The sequence below is a fragment of the Bufo gargarizans genome, chromosome 1 (genome assembly GCF_014858855.1).
Source record: "Bufo gargarizans isolate SCDJY-AF-19 chromosome 1, ASM1485885v1, whole genome shotgun sequence".
Lineage (NCBI taxonomy): Eukaryota > Metazoa > Chordata > Amphibia > Anura > Bufonidae > Bufo > Bufo gargarizans.
Window position 1 is genome coordinate 480,129,269 of NC_058080.1, and position 19,616 is coordinate 480,148,884.

Here is a 19,616-nt window from a genome sequence, read left to right on the forward strand (position 1 = left end):
GTGCTGGTGTGTGTATTCTGTGTATATGTATGTGTTCATAGTAACATTAGCAGTGCGCGTGTGTGTGTTCTGTGTACATGTATGTGTTCATAGTAACATTAGCAGTGCTTATGTGTGTATTCTGTGTACATGTCTGTGTTCATAGTAACATTAGCAGTGCTGGTGTGTGGTTATTCTGTGTACATGTATGTGTTCATAGTAACATTAGCAGTGCTGGTGTGTGTATTCTGTGTATATGTATGTGTCCATAGTAACATTAGCAGTGCTGATGTGTGTATTCTGTGTACATGTCTGTGTTCATAGTAACATTAGCAGTGCGGATGTGTGTATTCTGTGTATATGTATGTGTTCATAGTAACATTAGCAGTGCTGGTGTGTGTATTCTGTGTACATGTATGTGTTCATAGTAACATTAGCAGTGCTGGTGTGTGTATTCTGTGTACATGTCTGTGTTCATAGTAACATTAGCAGTGCTGGTGTGTGTGTTCTGTGTACATGTATGTGTTCCTAGTAACGTGTGTATTCTGTGTACATGTATGTGTTCATAGTAACATTAGCAGTGCGGATGTGTGTATTCTGTGTACATGTATGAGTTCATAGTAACATTAACAGTGCTGGTGTGTGTATTCTGTGTACATGTATGTGTTCATAGTAACATTAGCAGTGCTGATGTGTGTATTCTGTGTATATGTATATGTTCATAGTAACATTAGCAGTGCTGATGTGTGTATTCTGTGTACATGTATGTGTTCATAGTAACATTAGCAGTGCTGGTGTGTGTATTCTGTGTATATGTATGTGTTCATAGTAACATTAGCAGTGCTGATGTGTGTGTTCTGTGTACATGTATGTGTTCATAGTAACATTAGCAGTGCTGATGTGTGTATTCTGTGTACATGTCTGTGTTCATAGTAACATTAGCAGTGCTGGTGTGTGTGTTCTGTGTACATGTATGTGTTCCTAGTAACGTGTGTATTCTGTGTACATGTATGTGTTCATAGTAACATTAGCAGTGCTGGTGTGTGTATTCTGTGTATATGTATGTCTTCATAGTAACATTAGCAGTGTAGGGGTGTGTATTCTGTGTACATGTCTGTGTTCATAGTAACATTAGCAGTGCTGGTGTGTGTATTCTGTGTACATGTATGTGTTCATAGTAACATTAGCAGTGCTGATGTGTGTATTCTGTGTACATGTATGTGTTCATAGTAACATTAGCAGTGCTGGTGTGTGTATTCTGTGTATATGTATATGTTCATAGTAACATTAGCAGTGCTGATGTGTGTATTCTGTGTATATGTATGTGTTCATAGTAACATTAGCAGTGCGGATGTGTGTATTCTGTGTACATGTATGTGTTCATAGTAACATTAGCAGTGCTGGTGTGTGTATTCTGTGTATATGTATATGTTCATAGTAACATTAGCAGTGCTGATGTGTGTATTCTGTGTACATGTATGAGTTCATAGTAACATTAGCAGTGCTGGTGTGTGTATTCTGTGTACATGTCTGTGTTCATAGTAACATTAGCAGTGCTGGTGTGTGTATTCTGTGTATATGTATGTGTTCCTAGTAACGTGTGTATTCTGTGTACATGTATATGTTCATAGTAACATTAGCAGTGCTGGTGTGTGTATTCTGTGTACATGTCTGTGTTCATAGTAACATTAGCAGTGCTGGTGTGTGTATTCTGTGTATATGTATGTGTTCCTAGTAACGTGTGTATTCTGTGTATATGTATATGTTCATAGTAACATTAGCAGTGCTGATGTGTGTATTCTGTGTACATGTATGTGTTCATAGTAACATTAGCAGTGCTGGTGTGTGTATTCTGTGTATATGTATGTGTTCATAGTAACATTAGCAGTGCTGATGTGTGTGTTCTGTGTACATGTATGTGTTCATAGTAACATTAGCAGTGCTGATGTGTGTATTCTGTGTACATGTCTGTGTTCATAGTAACATTAGCAGTGCTGGTGTGTGTGTTCTGTGTACATGTATGTGTTCCTAGTAACGTGTGTATTCTGTGTACATGTATGTGTTCATAGTAACATTAGCAGTGCTGGTGTGTGTATTCTGTGTATATGTATGTCTTCATAGTAACATTAGCAGTGTAGGGGTGTGTATTCTGTGTACATGTCTGTGTTCATAGTAACATTAGCAGTGCTGGTGTGTGTATTCTGTGTACATGTATGTGTTCATAGTAACATTAGCAGTGCTGATGTGTGTATTCTGTGTACATGTATGTGTTCATAGTAACATTAGCAGTGCTGGTGTGTGTATTCTGTGTATATGTATATGTTCATAGTAACATTAGCAGTGCTGATGTGTGTATTCTGTGTATATGTATGTGTTCATAGTAACATTAGCAGTGCGGATGTGTGTATTCTGTGTACATGTATGTGTTCATAGTAACATTAGCAGTGCTGGTGTGTGTATTCTGTGTATATGTATATGTTCATAGTAACATTAGCAGTGCTGATGTGTGTATTCTGTGTACATGTATGAGTTCATAGTAACATTAGCAGTGCTGGTGTGTGTATTCTGTGTACATGTCTGTGTTCATAGTAACATTAGCAGTGCTGGTGTGTGTATTCTGTGTATATGTATGTGTTCCTAGTAACGTGTGTATTCTGTGTACATGTATATGTTCATAGTAACATTAGCAGTGCTGGTGTGTGTATTCTGTGTACATGTCTGTGTTCATAGTAACATTAGCAGTGCTGGTGTGTGTATTCTGTGTACATGTATGAGTTCATAGTAACATTAGCAGTGCTGGTGTGTGTATTCTGTGTACATGTCTGTGTTCATAGTAACATTAGCAGTGCTGGTGTGTGTATTCTGTGTATATGTATGTGTTCCTAGTAACGTGTGTATTCTGTGTACATGTATATGTTCATAGTAACATTAGCAGTGCTGGTGTGTGTATTCTGTGTACATGTCTGTGTTCATAGTAACATTAGCAGTGCTGGTGTGTGTATTCTGTGTATATGTATGTGTTCCTAGTAACGTGTGTATTCTGTGTACATGTATATGTTCATAGTAACATTAGCAGTGCTGGTGTGTGTATTCTGTGCACGTCTGTGTTCATAGTAACGTGTATACAACTACCCTACTCTTCACCTCCCTCCCCTGTAACCACAGCCGGCCACGCCCACTACCTCTCTGCTTCCAATAGAATGCCAAGCCAAGTCCATTGCACGTTCTAGACACGCCCGCGGCTATACACCACGCCCACTACCATTCTGCTTCCAATAGGATGCCAAGCCACGCCCATTGCACGTTCTAAACACGCCCGCGGCTATACACCACGCCCACTACCACTCTGCTTCCAATAGGATGGCAAGCCACGCCCACTGCACGGTCTAAACACGCCTGCGGCTATACACCACGCCCTACTACTACTCTGCTTCCAATAGGATGCCAAGCCACGCCCATTGCACGTTCTAAACACGCCCGCGGCTATACACCACGCCCACTACCACTCTGCTTCCAATAAGATGCTAAGGCACGCCCACTGCACGTTCTAAACACGCCCGCGGCTTTACACCACGCCCAGCTCGGCACCGGCACGCTTGTTCAGGCGTATTACGCTCATGTGAACGGCGGCTCCACCCTGAGTGCGGTAGGTGTGTGGCTCCCCGTCACGCCCCCTTTGCTATCATCTTAATTTATTCTAGCAGGATTCCTGTGCGGTACCTCGGGTTCCTTCTGGTGAGGTGTGCGGGCTTCTTGCAGTCTGGTGAGGTGACAAGCTGGACGTGAGAGCGGTGGGCGGCCGGGGGTCACATGTGTCAGGTGATGAGGCCTGGGTGCTGCGGCACCGGCCGGGGGGAGGAGGTTTGCAGTAGCCGCACCTGCCTGCTGTGTGTTTGTATGCGGGAGCGGGCAGAGCCGCTGTGTGTTGCCATGGAGACACAATGCGTCCTCCTGTCTAGAAGCCTCTGTGGAATGGGCAGGGTGATGTCCGGCAGAGCGGCCCCTGTCATGGCTACGGGCGGTCTAGTACTGTTGTGTGGGGTAGATGAGTCGCAGATGCTGATGTCACACAAGTGCAGCAGTAGGGCCACGGAAAGTGATCGCTGCCCTGGTTGGTAGTTATGCACAGTCACTTACCAGAAAGCAGGAGCGAATATGATGATGGAGAATGTATTTTGGAGCCTCCCCTCTTGACCCCCTAGCAGTCCTGCCCTCTAGTCCTGACCAATGATCTGTTCTGTTCCGTTACATCTGTTTATTACATCATTTATTGTACGTTATTATTAGGGATGAGCGAATTTCATATTTTGAAATTTGTTTTCGGTTCGGGTTGTGGTATAATGTGAACTGCGTTACGGATTCCGTTACCACGGACCATGGCGCAATTTCATGACGTAATGCATAACGAAATCCCTTTAGAGGCATTCCGTTCTTCATTCCGTCATAATAGAAGTCTATGGCCTGCAAAACAGATCTGTCCCGTTTCCGTTATGCTGGGGAGTCCTCCCCTGCACATAGACTTCTATTATGACGGAATAATTAACGGATTGCCTCTAAAGGTATTTCGTTATGCATTACGTCATGAAATTGCGCTATGGTCCGTTGTAACGGAATCCGTAACGCAGTTCACATTTTGCCTCAACCCGAACCGAAAACAAATGTCAAAATATGAAATTCGCTCATCCCTAGTTATTATACGTCGTCCCTCTCTTTACATTATTGTACGTCGTCCCTCTCTTTACATTATTGTACGTCGTCCCTCTGTTTACATTATTGTACGTCGTCCCTCTGTTTACATTATTGTACGTCGTCCCTCTGTTTACATTATTGTACGTCGTCCCTCTGTTTACATTATTGTACGTCGTCCCTCTGTTTACATTATTGTACGTCGTCCCTCTGTTTACATTATTGTACGTCGTCCCTCTGTTTACATTATTGTACGTCGTCCCTCTCTTTACATTATTGTACGTCGTCCCTCTCTTTACATTATTGTACGTCGTCCCTCTCTTTACATTATTGTACGTCGTCCCTCTCTTTACATTATTGTACGTCGTCCCTCTGTTTACATTATTGTACGTCGTCCCTCTGTTTACATTATTGTACGTCGTCCCTCTGTTTACATTATTGTACGTCGTCCCTCTGTTTATATTATTGTACGTCGTCCCTCTGTTTACATTATTGTACGTCGTCCCTCTGTTTACATTATTGTACGTCGTCCCTCTCTTTACATTATTGTACGTCGTCCCTCTCTTTACATTATTGTACGTCGTCCCTCTCTTTACATTATTGTACGTCGTCCCTCTCTTTACATTATTGTACGTCGTCCCTCTCTTTACTTTATTGTACGCCGTCCCTCTCTTTACTTTATTGTACGCCGTCCCTCTCTTTACTTTATTGTACGCCGTCCCTCTCTTTACTTTATTGTACGCCGTCCCTCTCTTTACTTTATTGTACGCCGTCCCTCTCTTTACTTTATTGTACGCCGTCCCTCTCTTTACTTTATTGTACGCCGTCCCTCTCTTTACTTTATTGTACGTCGTCTCTCTCTTTACTTTATTGTACGCCGTCCCTCTCTTTGCCATGATTCTACTTCATCTATTGGATGCTTGTGCACATGTTTATGCTGGGCTGCAGAATATAGAACCTGTTCTATTCTTGTCTGTTTTGTGGACAAGAATATACTTTTTTTTTTTTCTTTTTTTACAGTGGGTCCTGTGAAAATTGCAGGGTGCGCATGGCCGCATCTGTGATTTGTGGACCACAAAATGGATTTGGTTGTGTGCAGCAGGCCTTAGACCATGGACGTAACAAGTAGCCTTTGGGCTCAATAGGTATGAGCAGCGAGGATAATTAAATGCAATCTGTCACCCTGATTTTGGACCATTACCGGTATCTACAGTAATACATTATTAGTGCTGCAGATTTAGAGTCCAGATCACATTTCTATTTTTTCTTCTTATGCCCGTTCTCTTGCTGTCAGTGGTCATAGCTGCACTGAAATACATTGTCAGGACCGCTGTGCATGCGCACGTGTCCCGTCCGTTATGTTAAAACAGCACAGCAGTCTGGACTGTGTATTTCAGTGCAGCTTTGAGTGCTGACAGCGGGCGGACCGGGGACAGTAGGAAAATAAAAAGTAATGATCAGGACTTATCTGCAGTACTATACGTGTATTACCGCCGATAATAGTCCAAAATTGGGGTGACAGGTTTTATTTAGCATCCTTTCTCTTACCTTTCCTTCTTTCTGCATTATCTACTGTCCGGTGGTAGGAAGGTATGAAGATCCATTAATAATGGAAGCAGGACACTTCATCTACAACCTGATACCACATTATCCTAGTAAGGTTGGCTAGTTTACATTTGGCTTAGAACATGGGCCTCGTAGTAAGGGTCCATTCACACATCCGTGTGTGTTTTGCGGATCCGCAAAACACGGATACTGGCAATGTGCGTTCTGCATTTTGTGGACCGCACATTGCCGGCATTTAAAAAATGCCTAATCTTGTCCGCAATTGCGGACAAGTATAGGACACATTCTATTTTTTTTCGGGTCCGCATTTCCAGATCCGGGCCGAACACCGTACGGCCCCATAGAAATGAATGGTCACTGTATAAGAGCTGCTCAAAGCCACGGCATCACAGACTGATTCTGCAGTAGTCCCTGCAGCGACCACTCGGACCATAAGAAACCGTCTGTATGAAGCAGGACTGCATTCACGCATCCCACTAGCTTGTTTGCCACTGACCTTACCATTGCCAAGAGCATCTGCACTGGTGCAGAAATAGGTCAATTGGAGGCCTAAATTGCAAAATATAGGGGGTAACTTCTCAAATGAAAATACGCCTAAATTAGGCGTATTTCTGGCGCAGATTGTGGCACAAAGGTCCTTTGTGTTGCAATCTGCGAGTTTTCCCACTCACGCCAGGTTGGTTATAATAAACCAATAAAAGCAGGTTCTGCTTTGGTACTAATGATGACTGCATCAAAATTTGCAAGAGGGCTGGAGAGTGCCTACTGCCATCATGCATAGGTGACCAACATGACCAACACCAGTTGTCACGGCGCGCCATTAGCTTCAATGCCTGTTCCAGTCTGACATTAGTGGAGGGACTTTGACCAACCTTTGGTATATTCAGGACATTGTGGAACCAGACCTACTAGAGATGTGGTGTCCCATCAAGATAATATCTGCCGACACACTGCTACACAACATGCTTTTCAGGGTATCCAGCAGCTCCCCTGGCCAGATTGATCACCAGATCATCTATCAAGAATCTATGGGACTGCATAGCGCGATGGATCTTCCATACACAGCAGCCAACAACCATCTTGGCTGAACAACGGGTTCAAGTTGAAAGAGCTTGGAATGACATCCAGGAGGATATCCATCATCTGCATAACTGGTGCCATATCAGAGTGGAGATGCCACAGTATTAATGTGACCCTGCCTTAACATATACCCTGCTGCAAAACCCAAAATAAAAGGGGCCCACCTTGGTTGTGTGATCATTGACCAAGCTCCACTAGCAGCTTTTATTTTGTCCGTCTCAACTCAATCTCATAACATTTTCCAGGTGTTCTTTTTTTCATTTTCCAACATAGGACAGAATGGGAACTTAGTCCTTTGCCTACAGTATCCATAGCCCTTCCAGCGCCAAAACATGTGCATGTTAAACATACCCAGTCCTTTTTATTCTCCCGACTCCCTTCTAACTCTCCCACATACTCGTTCGGTTTGGCCGAATGTGCATGTGTATTCAATGGGGAGGGAGGAGAAAGCCACTGACAGGCACCTCTGGTGGAGGCTTATCTGCTGGAAGAGCCAAAGGATGGGGCAAAAAAAAAAAAAAACACTTTACCCGATCCTTCTCTCCCCATCATCATCTGTTGGGGGAGACTCAGGAGTTCCTCATGCAAATTTGACTGTCAGACAAATACAGTAATGTTTATGGGGGCGTTGATGTGTATGGCAGCTTTTAGAGCCCTTCTCTTACTGCGTTTTCTATACTGATGATCAAATAAGAGTAATTGTCCCTTAAAAACACCTAGTGTAACCTATTGATTGGACGCTCCCTATGGAAAAGCGCTATGGTAGGTGAAGGCAGGGATAGTGGTGGCACATGCCTTGATGCAAAGCTATGTAGTCTGACATTTCTGAAGACCTCAGACTACAGGGATATACTTCTGGCTGTGTAGCTCCATGATGACAGCTTCAGCATAAATACAAGGTCAGGATTATTGTGTCTGTCTTGTGCTTACAATTTTTCCTCTATCTTTGAGGTTATGCAATGTTTGTCGCCTTAAAGGGCTTCTGTCACCCCACTAAAGTGTTTTGTTTTTTTTGGGCTAGTGAAATTAGTTATATTGCGATATATGACAATATAATTGTGTTACTTACTTTGATCCAGCAGTTTCTTCAAAAAACGAAGTTTTATCATATGTAAATTCGGTCTCTAACAGCAAGTAGGGCGGCTACTTGCTGGTAGCTGCTGCAGAAATCCACCCCCTCGTCGTGTTGATTGAAAGGGCCAGCCGGGATCTCCTCCTCCGGCCAGCCCTGTCGGCATTTCAAAAATCGCGCGCCTCTGTTGATTCGGCGCAGGCGCTCTGAGATGAGGAGGCTCGTCTCGTCAGCACTCCCTCAGTGCGCCTGCGCCGATGACGTCTTCTATTTCGGTGATGTCATCGGCGCAGGCGCACTGAGGGAGTGCTGAGGAGACGAGCCTCCTCATCTCAGAGCGCCTGCGCCGAATCAACAGAGGCGCGCGATTTTTGAAATGCCGACAGGGCTGGCCGGAGGAGGAGATCCCGGCTGGCCCTGTCAATCAACACGACGAGGGGGCGGATTTCTGCAGCAGCTACCAGCAAGTAGCCGCCCTACTTGCTGTTAGAGACCGAATTTACATATGATAAAACTTCGTTTTTTGAAGAAACTGCTGGATCAAAGTAAGTAACACAATTATATTGTCATATATCGCAATATAACTAATTTCACCAGCCCAAAAAAAAAAAATCACTTTAGTGGGGTGACAGAAGCCCTTTAAAGCCCTGGCAAAAATATACGGTCTAATTAGTGAAAGGCCTCATGTACACGACAGCACTTTTGGTCCTTTTATTTCTGTTTATTTTTATGGGGGTGCAAAAGATAGATGAGATCCTTGTGCTGTCCGTGTCCATGCAGCCGTTCTGCAAATGATTTCCTATTGTTGTCCGTTTTGTGGAAAAGAACAGCTGTCTCTATAATAAGAGCTTAGGAAAGTTTGGGATGTACATGGCATCAGTTTGTGGACCGCAGAAGACATGCGGTCATGTGCATGTAGTCTTATAGTATGACCTGCCGTAACGTTTCTTGTATGTGGTTTCATGCTAAAATGTAGAGCGCACTAGATTATCCTCCACGTCTGTTAGGCTCAGATTTCTATGCTCATCGTGACCTTGCAGTTGATCTACTCTAAAGATGAAGTATAAAATAATGGTGAATCTGTGTATGGATGCGGTTGGAGGTGGACTGTGCTGTTTAGAACTGTACCTTATTTGTTTCCTTTAGATGATATAGTTCCAACATATTCTGCAGCGGTGTATAGAGATCTCTCCAAAGAGGGTAACCATCTAATTCCCTTCTCTCACAACTATTTAGACTGAAGACCCCTTTACAGAAATCGACAATTAGGGCAGTTCTAGGGAAGGGATGTTCCCAGGAACACTTGTTCTACATAATTCCTCCTGTGTAAAGGTGCTATTGATCACCCCATGAATGAGCAAGTGCCTCACGTCGCAGCCCCACCAACCAGGTATTGATGGCCTTTCTGAAGGATAGTTCATCCATATGTAAAAAGTGGAAAACAGCTTGAACAGTTGTTTTGTCTACTGCAGATAGAACTTATGGGGGAGTATCTGCTTCAGAGCGCCCATGTTTTGCAAGATGACCATACACCACTGATTTCAGTAGGACAGGCCAACCATCTGATGGTTTACTGAATGGTAGCTGAGGTGAATGGCCACCTTCAAGGGGTTGTCCGAGATAATAAAAAAATTTAAGACAACCCACTCAAATGGTAGGATGGTGAGGATAGCGATTGGCTGCAGTAGTCACGTGCTATATACCAGTATGTTACCGCGGCAGGAGGACTGAACCAGCACTGGAGAAAGAGGGAAGTAGGCTTTCTTACTGTATACCACTTGAGGGGCTTGCCCGAGATTTATTTTTTATTGTCTCTTACAATGCCTTTAAGGAGCATGTGCAATAGTTAGTGCTACATCATCTGGTGGTGCAAGAAGGCTATGCTTAGGCTAGTTTCACACTAGCGGCAGGGGAGTCCGGCAGGCTGTTTCAGCGGGTGAACAGCCTGTCTGATCTGTCCTGCCGCTAGTTCACGCGTGTCCCCGGACTGCCGCTCCGTACGTATTGACTATAATGGGGGCAGGGGTGGAGTTCCGGCAGCAGCAAGGCAGCGCACTGCGAGAGGCAGCCGTACTAAAAGTACTGCATGTCGTACTTTTAGTCCGGCTGCCGCCGGAACTCCTCCCCCGCCCCCATTATCAATGGGAATAGAGCGGCAGTCCGGGGGCACGCGTGAACTAGCAGCAGGACGGATCCGACAGGCTGTTCACCCGCCGGAACAGCCTGCCGGAGTCCCCTGCCGATAAAGGGAAAGTACCCTAAATGTACAGATTCTGATGACTAATGAAAATATTATAGTCTATAAATTGTTCATTTTTCCTTGTTTTAGGGAATGAAATGGTGGAATAAAAATAAGACTTCAAAATGAATAAAGTAAGAGTGCCTACGGAAAAATGGTAAGTGTGGATAACTGCTCTTGGGCGTTGCATTTCATGGTATAACACATCTGGATTGTAAATGCTAAGATATAGGAACCCTTTTAAGAATATTTTCTAAACTCTGTATTCGCAGCAAACATTTTTTGTTTTAGACTTTTTGGAGGTTTTTCTTGTACTATACTATACCATTGAAAACTGTCCTGTAGCAGTCAGCACAAATGATAAGACCTGTATAGATGGGTAACCCATTGTCAGCTGACTGCTGCTGTGAGGGGAAGGTGTTATCTGTAATCCTCAATATTCAGAGTAGGTGTTTCATTGAGATAACATTATGAAAGCTCAGTTTTCTTGACAAGCCTAGATAGTGCAATGCTCTTCTGTGTGATGCTCTAATTGAGTGGCTGTCTCTTGGTTATTGCAGTGGTCTGACTGAGGGTTGAGCAAGACTGGTCGCCATGCTAAAAGTCCAAGCAAATAAGATGTTGAAGGCAATGGGCACAGGGCAATTTCTTAAGATGGTGTTTTACTCATTTTGGCCTAAAAATAATTTTTTAAGTTGGTCTTTATTAAAAACATTGAGCCATTCTTGTGATACTGGGATTTAAACATCAGTCTGTTTGCAGAGTTCCCCTCCTCAGTCAGCTGCCGGCTCACGTGAAGCCTTGTCTCTGATCTCCTGACATTTTTAAACACTCATTTAAGGCTACTTTCATATCAGTGTTTTTGCTGGATCCGTCATGGATCAGCAAAAACGCTTCAGTTCTGATGAGCCAACCGCCTGCATCCATTCTGAACGGATCTGGTTGTATTATCTCTAAAATAGCCCTGACGGATCCTTCACTAAAACCATTGTAAGTCAACGGGGGACGGATTAGTTTTCCATTGACTTACATTGTGTGTCAGGACGGATCCGTCTTGCTCCGCACCACATCACAGACAGAAAACCGCTGCTTGCACTGTTATTCTGTCCGCGATGGTGACTCAACCAAACGGAACGGAATGCATTTTGGTGCATTCCGTTTCGTTCAGTTACGTTCTGTCCCCAATGACAATGAATGGGGACAAAAAATGAAGCGTTTTCTCCCACTATTGAGGTCCTATGACGGATCTCAATTCTTACCAGTTTAATAATAATGTAACTATAATGAATGCTTATAACTTCCCCTGTGTTTGGACCTTTAGGACAGGAGGGCCTGAGCACGTACCCCGCTATGAGCCTCTCAATTAATTTTCATATGGGATCAACCTGCTTTTTTTCAGGGGGCAAAAAATGTATAATCTTCATTCTGTTTATGTTGCCTGCTGTATGATTGTAGTAGCTTAATAATAAAGAATGAGCTGACCGACTCCCTTTTAAATGATTTTTCTTTCATCTTTCGCACAGTGTTATTTTCTTGGATTTTAAATGGGAAAAAAAATACACTCATGAAAAAAACACGTAATATTATAAATGCAATGTATTTTTATGGTGTTATTAGTGCCGTTTTGTACTTATACTCACATATTGTGCATGCATTTTCCTATAGTTGTTTTTATAAAGTCCTATAGAGAAGCCTATGGGGAAGAAACACTAGAAAAAAACAGCATACACAGAGCATGCTGTGTTTAAAAAAAAACAAAACAAAAAAAAAACACAGAATGGTACAAACCAAAACGCTATGAATGTACTGTGTTTGATATAGACTTTTTAAATAACATCATTGTCAAGAATAGGGCTGCAGTAAACGAATATTTTTGTAATCGAGTATTCTATCGATTATATTTCTCGACTCATCGAGTAATCTAATAAGAAAAAGCTACTTAAAATAACGTACGTAATTAGGCATGTATAAAGTTATTGGTTTGGAGGGGTTAATGGAAGCACCTTGGCATTAGGCATGTATAAAGTTATTGGTTTGAAGGGGTTAATAACTTTATACATGCCTAATGCCAAGGTGCTTCCATTAACCCCTCCAAACCAATAACTTTATACATGCCCATTGGGTTTGGAGGGGTTAATGGAAGCACCTTGGCATTAGGCATGTATAAAGTTATTGGTTTGAAGGGGTTAATAACTTTATACATGCCTAATGCCAAGGTGCTTCCATTAACCCCTCCAAACCAATAACTTTATACATGCCCATTGGGTTTGGAGGGGTTAATGGAAGCACCTTGGCATTAGGCATGTATAAAGTTATTGGTTTGAAGGGGTTAATAACTTTATACATGCCTAATGCCAAGGTGCTTCCATTAACCCCTCCAAACCCAATGGGCATGTATAAAGTTATTGGTTTGGAGGGGTTAATGGAAGCACCTTGGCATTAGGCATATATAAAGTTATTGGTTTGAAGAGGTTAATGAAAGCACCTTGGAGGTGCCTTCATTAACCCCTCTCTAAACCAATAACTTTATACATGCCAAGGTGGTGCCTGCAGCCTCCATTAACCACTCTCTCTCCATCTGCCTCCCCCCAGCCTCTGATCTGCCTGCCCCCCCTGGTAACGCAACCCCCCCCCCCCAGTATTAATCATTGGTGGCAGTGGCCACAGGGTCCCGTCCCCGTCCCCCCCCATCATTGGTGGCAGTTTGCAGTTCCGATCGGAGCCCCAGCAGTGTAATGCTGGGGCTCCGATCGGTTACCATGGCAGCCAGGAGTCACGCTACTGAAGTCCTGGCTGCCATGGTATGTTAGTGAGCAGAGAGCAACGCATTATACTCACGTGCGCTGTGGCCGCCGGTCGCTCCTTCTCATAGGTCTGTGCGGCGCATTGCTAATGCTGTAAGCATTAGCAATCCGCCGCACAGACAGAAGAAGGAGCGACCGGCGGCCACAGCGCACGTGAGTATAATGCGTTGCTCTCTGCTCACTAACATACCATGGCAGCCAGGACTTCAGTAGCGTGACTCCTGGCTGCCATGGTAACCGATCGGAGCCCCAGCATTACACTGCTGGGGCTCCGATCGGAACTGCAAACTGCCACCAATGATGGGGGGGGACGGGGACGGGACCCTGTGGCCACTGCCACCAATGATGGGGGGTAGGAGGGGGACCCTGTGGGATATGGCCGGCACATTCATTGGTGGCGCAGTGGCCACAGTCCCTCCCCTCCTCCTCCTACTCTGTCCTCATTGGTGTTCAGCGGCAGCCGTGCACAGTGGGGAGGGAGGGACTCCCTCCTCCTCCCTCCGCTGTGCCGGCCGGCTCAGTCCTGCCTCTCTGGCCTCCGGAGGACACGGAAGCGGTGAGCGAGACGCTTAATTTCACTCCCGCTCCGTGATCATGTGATGTAAACGATTACTCGATGCAGGGAAACTGCATCGATGAATTTTTTGACTCTATTTAATCGAGTTATTCGAATAATCGTTTCAGCCCTAGTCAAGAAACATAGTCATGAAAAATTTGGCATTTTTTCACATAAACATTATGTTAAAGGGAACCTGTCACCGGGATTTTGTGTATAGAGCTGAGGACATGGGTTGCTAGATGGCCGCTAGCACATCCGCAATACCCAGTCCCCATAGCTCTGTGTGCTTTTATTGTGTAAAAAAACGGATTTGATACATATGCAAATTAACCTGAGATGAGTCCTGTCCCTGACTCCTCTCGCGTACAGGACACATCTCAGGTTCATTTGCATATGTATCAAATATTATTTTTTTACACAATAAAAGCACACAGAGCTATGGGGACTTAGTATTGAGGATGTGCTAGCGGCCATCTAGCAGCCCATGTCCTCGGCTCTATACACAAACTCCCGGTGACAGGTTCCCTTTAAACTAGCATTAAATGGGTTGTCTGAGATAATAAAAAATCTCGGACAAGCCCCCAAACAGTCTAAAAAAAAAAAAAGAAAAAGTTATATTTACTTTTTTTCCCAAGTGCTGTCCTCTGAATCATCCATCTGGTCCTTCTGCTGCTTGTTTGCAAACTGCAATAGTGACGTGCAGATGCACGAAATGTGACCGCTGCAGCCAAACACTGTCCGCAGCATTGAGAAAAGTGATTGGCTGCAGGGGTTACATGCAGTAAGTCAGCTTGCACGTCACCGTCACTGTATATACGAATGATACCACCAGCAATGTGGCCGACTAACCTGGCTAACCAGGGAGTTTACAAAAATCGACTCTCTGGTCCTGTTGTAAAGTGACAAATCATCAGCCTAATTTAGGCTTCGTTCACATCTCCATTTGTGGATCCGGCAGGCTGTTCCAGCACAAAGCCTGACGGATCTTCTACTTCACCGCCAGATCCCCATTGACGGCAATGAGGCCCGGTTCCATACACATGTAATTTAGGCCTACTCTAGCCAATATTTTCCAAACTGGTGGGTCACATTTTCGACAAACAGAAGTCTGCCATCAGCCATATGAATAATGATAATAATTTATTCTTAATAGCATTGAAATTTCTGTACTGAATGAAAACGCTGACACGTTTAGGGATTCATCTGTTTTATTAAAGCTTTTTTTTTCTCTGATTACTGAAAATATTCTGCAAATATGAAAATAATCAAGGTACCCAAATATGTGGATACATTTAAAGGGGTTGTCCGAGTTATGAAAAAAAATAATAATATAGCACTGTAAATCTGATGGTCAGCAATATATAACTAAGTTAAGCAAGTTTTAGGCAAAAAAATATCTATTTCCTCATTTCCCTGGTTCTCTTCTGGCCCTTTGTTTACCTGCAATAACAACAATCTCTGCCCCTCCCCCTGTTCTGCAAAGGGAGTGAATATAAGTGCTGTCCTGAGTGACATGTCTGCCTGCTGGGAGACTCTGCAGCATGTTGTATGTGTAGGACTACAAGTCCCAGCTATACAATGACACTGCTGATACACAGGATCTCCCCCCTACCTGTTCTTGTGCAATGCTCTGCAGAACTTCTCTAGTCTGTCAGCTCCTGTGCCCAGCATTTGCCTTCAGCCCTGAGTCTGTGCTGCTGAAGGGGTTAAGAATCCAGGGAGAGAGCAGACAGCAGCAGCTGGCAGTACAGACACAGATCTGCTCTCTCAGGCTTGTGCACGAAACATCATCAGAGCAGGGAGAGAGGCTGACATCACAGGTCATGTGAAATCTGAGAAACCAGCCACTGGAGATAAAGTAAGGCTTCAGCACAAACGCTTCCGTTACTGATAATACAACCACCTGCATCCGTTATGAACAGATCCGGTTGTATCATCTGTAACATAGCCAAGACGGATCCGTCATGAACTCCATTGAAAGTCAATGGAGGACGGATCTGTTTTCTGTTGTGGCAGATTGTGTCAGAGAAGACTGATCTGTCCCCATTGACTTGCATTGAGGTTCATGACAGATCCGTCTTGCTCCGTATCCCAGGACAGAAAGCAACATGTTGCGGTTTGCTCTCCGGTATGGGAACGCAACTAAACTGTCACGGCTGTTTAAGGGTAACCAGAGCATACACAGTCAAAGAGCTACTGACCGGACCCAAACTAGGGAAGAGAAAGGGTGACCCCTGTCAGACCCTCAACACTCTCCCTATGCTGCTAAAGCACATGCCCGGATCCAAGTGGTGGAACGAGGCATGCCCGCGTACCTAAGACTGATGAGCCCTGTAACCCCTACAGTAGTGGAAGGGGCACGGCCACCGATGCCCTGCTCAGAATATGGAGGGAACCGTGGCCACCTCAGATCCAGTCAGAAAATCACCAGGTACACAACAATGTCTGCACACTTAGCTGATGGAGCTGCAACCGCAGAGAAGACGGATCCTAAGGGCCGCTGGCAATATCCGGAGTGCTTTCAGCAACAGAACACAGGTCCAGAGAACTAATCGCTAAACAAGTGAAGATACTCAAGGCAGAGCTACAACTGAAAAGAGAAATATAATCCACGCCCTGCAATAGGAGGAGGAGTGATTTAAAGGCAGGGAAATCAAACGCAGGAGGAACAGCTGGGAGTGATGACCTCATCACAGGGGTGGAGAAACAGAACAGTGAGAACACCTCCAAACTCTAAGTGACATCATCACAGGGGTGGAGACACAGAGCTGTGAGAACGTCTCAAAGCTCTGGTAGTGACAGTACCCCCCCCCCCTCTACGGGTGGACTCCGGACACCCAGGACCCACCTTCCCAGGATGAGCCCTATGAAATGCCCTGATAAGGCGAGTGGCTTTAATGTCAGACATCGGAACCCACATCCTCTCCTCAGGACCATAACCCTTCCAATGAACGAGGTACTGAAGAGAACCGCGGACAATGCGAGAGTCCACAATTCTGGAAACCTCAAACTCCAGTTTGCCATCAACCAAAATCGGAGGAGGAGGCAAAGAGGAGGGTACCGAGGGCTGGACATATGGTTTTAAGAGAGATCTGTGAAATACATTATGTATCTTCCAAACCCGTGGAAGATCAAGACGGAAGGCAACAGGATTGATGACTGACAAAATTTTATAAGGCCCAATAAACTTGGGACCCAATTTCCAGGAGGGAACCTTCAGTTTAATATTTCTTGTAGACAACCACACCAGATCACCCACATTCAGGTCCGGACCAGGCACACGTCTCTTATCAGCCACACGCTTATATTTCTCACTCATCTTTCTGAGATTACTCTGAATCTTTTGCCAAATGGTAGACAAAGATGAGGAAAATCTCTCCTCCTCAGGTAAACCAGAAAGAGCCCCTCCCGAGAATGTCCCAAACTGCGGATGGAACCCATATGCACAAAAAAATGGTGACTTATCAGAAGATTCCTGACGACGGTTGTTCAAAGCAAACTCAGCAAGAGGGAGAAATGAACACCAATCCTCCTGGTTCTCTGCCACAAAACAGCGCAAATATGTCTCCAGATTCTGATTAAGGCGCTCAGTCTGACCATTCGACTGCGGGTGAAAAGCAGAAGAGAAGGACAGCCGAACCCCCAGGCGAGAACAGAAAGCCTTCCAGAACCTAGACACAAACTGCGTGCCTCTATCGGAAACAATATCAGAGGGAATGCCGTGCAATTTAACAATATGGTCGACAAAAGCTTGCGCCAACGTTTTAGCATTGGGTAAACCAGGGAAAGGAACGAAATGAGCCATCTTGCTAAAACGGTCCACGACCACCAGGATCACCGACTTCCCCGAGGAACGAGGAAGATCCGTGATAAAGTCCATGGACAGGTGTGTCCAAGGACGGGAAGGTATGGGTAACGGGAGAAGGGAACCTGAAGGTCGTGAACGAGGGACCTTAGCGCGAGCGCACGTCTCACAAGCAGCCACAAAACCCTCCACAGACTTACGAAGAGCCGGCCACCAAAATCTCCGAGCAATGAGATCTACCGTGGCTCTACTCCCGGGGTGACCAGCAAGAACCGTATCATGATGTTCTTTAAAGAGTTTGTGACGTAGCTCAGGAGGCACGAACAACTTCCCGGAGGGACAACGGGCAGGTGCCTCAGTCTGGGCAGCCTGGACCTCGGCCTCCAAATCGGAATATAGAGCAGAAACAACTACCCCTTCCGCCAAAATGGGACCCGGGTCCTCGGAGTTTCCTCCTCCCGGAAAACAGCGAGAGAGAGCATCAGCCTTCACATTCTTGATCCCAGGGCGGAAAGTAACAACAAAATTGAAACTGGAGAAGAACAGAGACCATCTGGCCTGTCTCGGATTCATACGCCTGGCCGACTCCAAGTACGCCAGATTCTTATGGTTGGTAAAAACGGTGATAGGGTGCCTGGCCCCCTCCAACCAATGGCGCCATTCCTCGAAAGCCAACTTGATGGCCAACAACTCCCTATCTCCCACATCATAGTTTCTCTCTGCCGGGGAGAGTTTTCTAGAGAAAAAGGCACAAGGTCGCCATTTGGCAGGAGAGGGGCCCTGGGACAAAACTGCACCCACACCCACCTCGGAAGCATCCACCTCAACAATTAAAGGTAAGGAAACATCGGGATGCACCAAGATAGGAGCAGACGCAAAACTCTCTTTAATCTTAGAAAAGGCTGCAACCGCCTCCTCCGACCAAGAGGAAAAATCTGTCCCCTTTTTTGTCATGTCAGTAAGGGGTTTGACAATAGAGGAATAATTCAAAATGAACTTTCTGTAGTAGTTAGCAAAACCCAGAAAGCGCATCAATGCCTTCTGATTTTCAGGAAGCTCCCACTCCAGCACAGCACGGACCTTCTCCGGATCCATGCGAAAACCAGAAGCAGAGAGGAGAAAACGCAGAAATTGAATCTCCGATACCATAAAAAGACATTTCTCCAGCTTGGCATACAGTTTATTCTCCCGCAGTATCTGCAGGACCTGAAAAAGATGATCCTGATGGGTCTGAACATCAGGGGAAAAAATCAAAATATCATCAAGAGACACCAATACAAATTTCCCCATTAAATGATAGAAAATACTATTAACAAAATGCTGAAAGACGGCCGGAGCATTCATCAGGCCGAAAGGCATAACGAGATTCTCGAAATGCCCGTTAGGGGTATTAAAGGCCGTTTTCCATTCATCCCCCTCTCTGACCCTGACCAGGTTGTACGCGCCTCTCAGATCCAATTTGGAAAACACCTTGGCCCCAACAATTTGGTTGAAGAGGTCCGGGATCAGAGGAAGGGGATAGGGATCGCGAATCGTGATACGGTTCAGCTCCCTAAAATCTAAGCAAGGTCTCAGAGAGCCATCTTTTTTTTTAACAAAGATTGACGGCCGCTCCACTATCGACAAAAATCTCACAAGGAATGACTTTGCTCTCTAGCGCCACCCTGGCAGACAGGAGAAAACGGGAACTGCAGGTCAGAGGAATAGCATCAATTCCCACATCAACTTTGCCCAAAGTAACAGATGAAGCAGAACTTGATGATCTACCTCTTGAGGTTTTTCTCTTATTATCGCTCTTAGTACAGTTCAGGAATCTCCTAGATGGA

At 45.0% G+C, this 19,616-nt stretch overlaps 1 protein-coding gene across 5 annotated transcripts in view; it reads left to right on the forward strand.

Moving 5' to 3' along the window:
• The first annotated feature begins 3,549 nt into the window (after positions 1–3,549).
• AGTPBP1 (ATP/GTP binding carboxypeptidase 1) overlaps positions 3,550–19,616 on the forward strand; it is a 182,909-nt gene continuing 166,842 nt past the window's right edge. For 2 of the 5 annotated variants that reach the window (XM_044273631.1, XM_044273672.1), the window contains exons 1-2: positions 3,638–3,742; positions 10,713–10,779. In XM_044273631.1, the coding sequence (XP_044129566.1) occupies positions 10,748–10,779 (32 nt within the window). In that variant the 5' untranslated portion in view covers positions 3,638–3,742; positions 10,713–10,747. The other 3 variants (XM_044273638.1, XM_044273644.1, XM_044273653.1) reach the window with 3 other exon arrangements.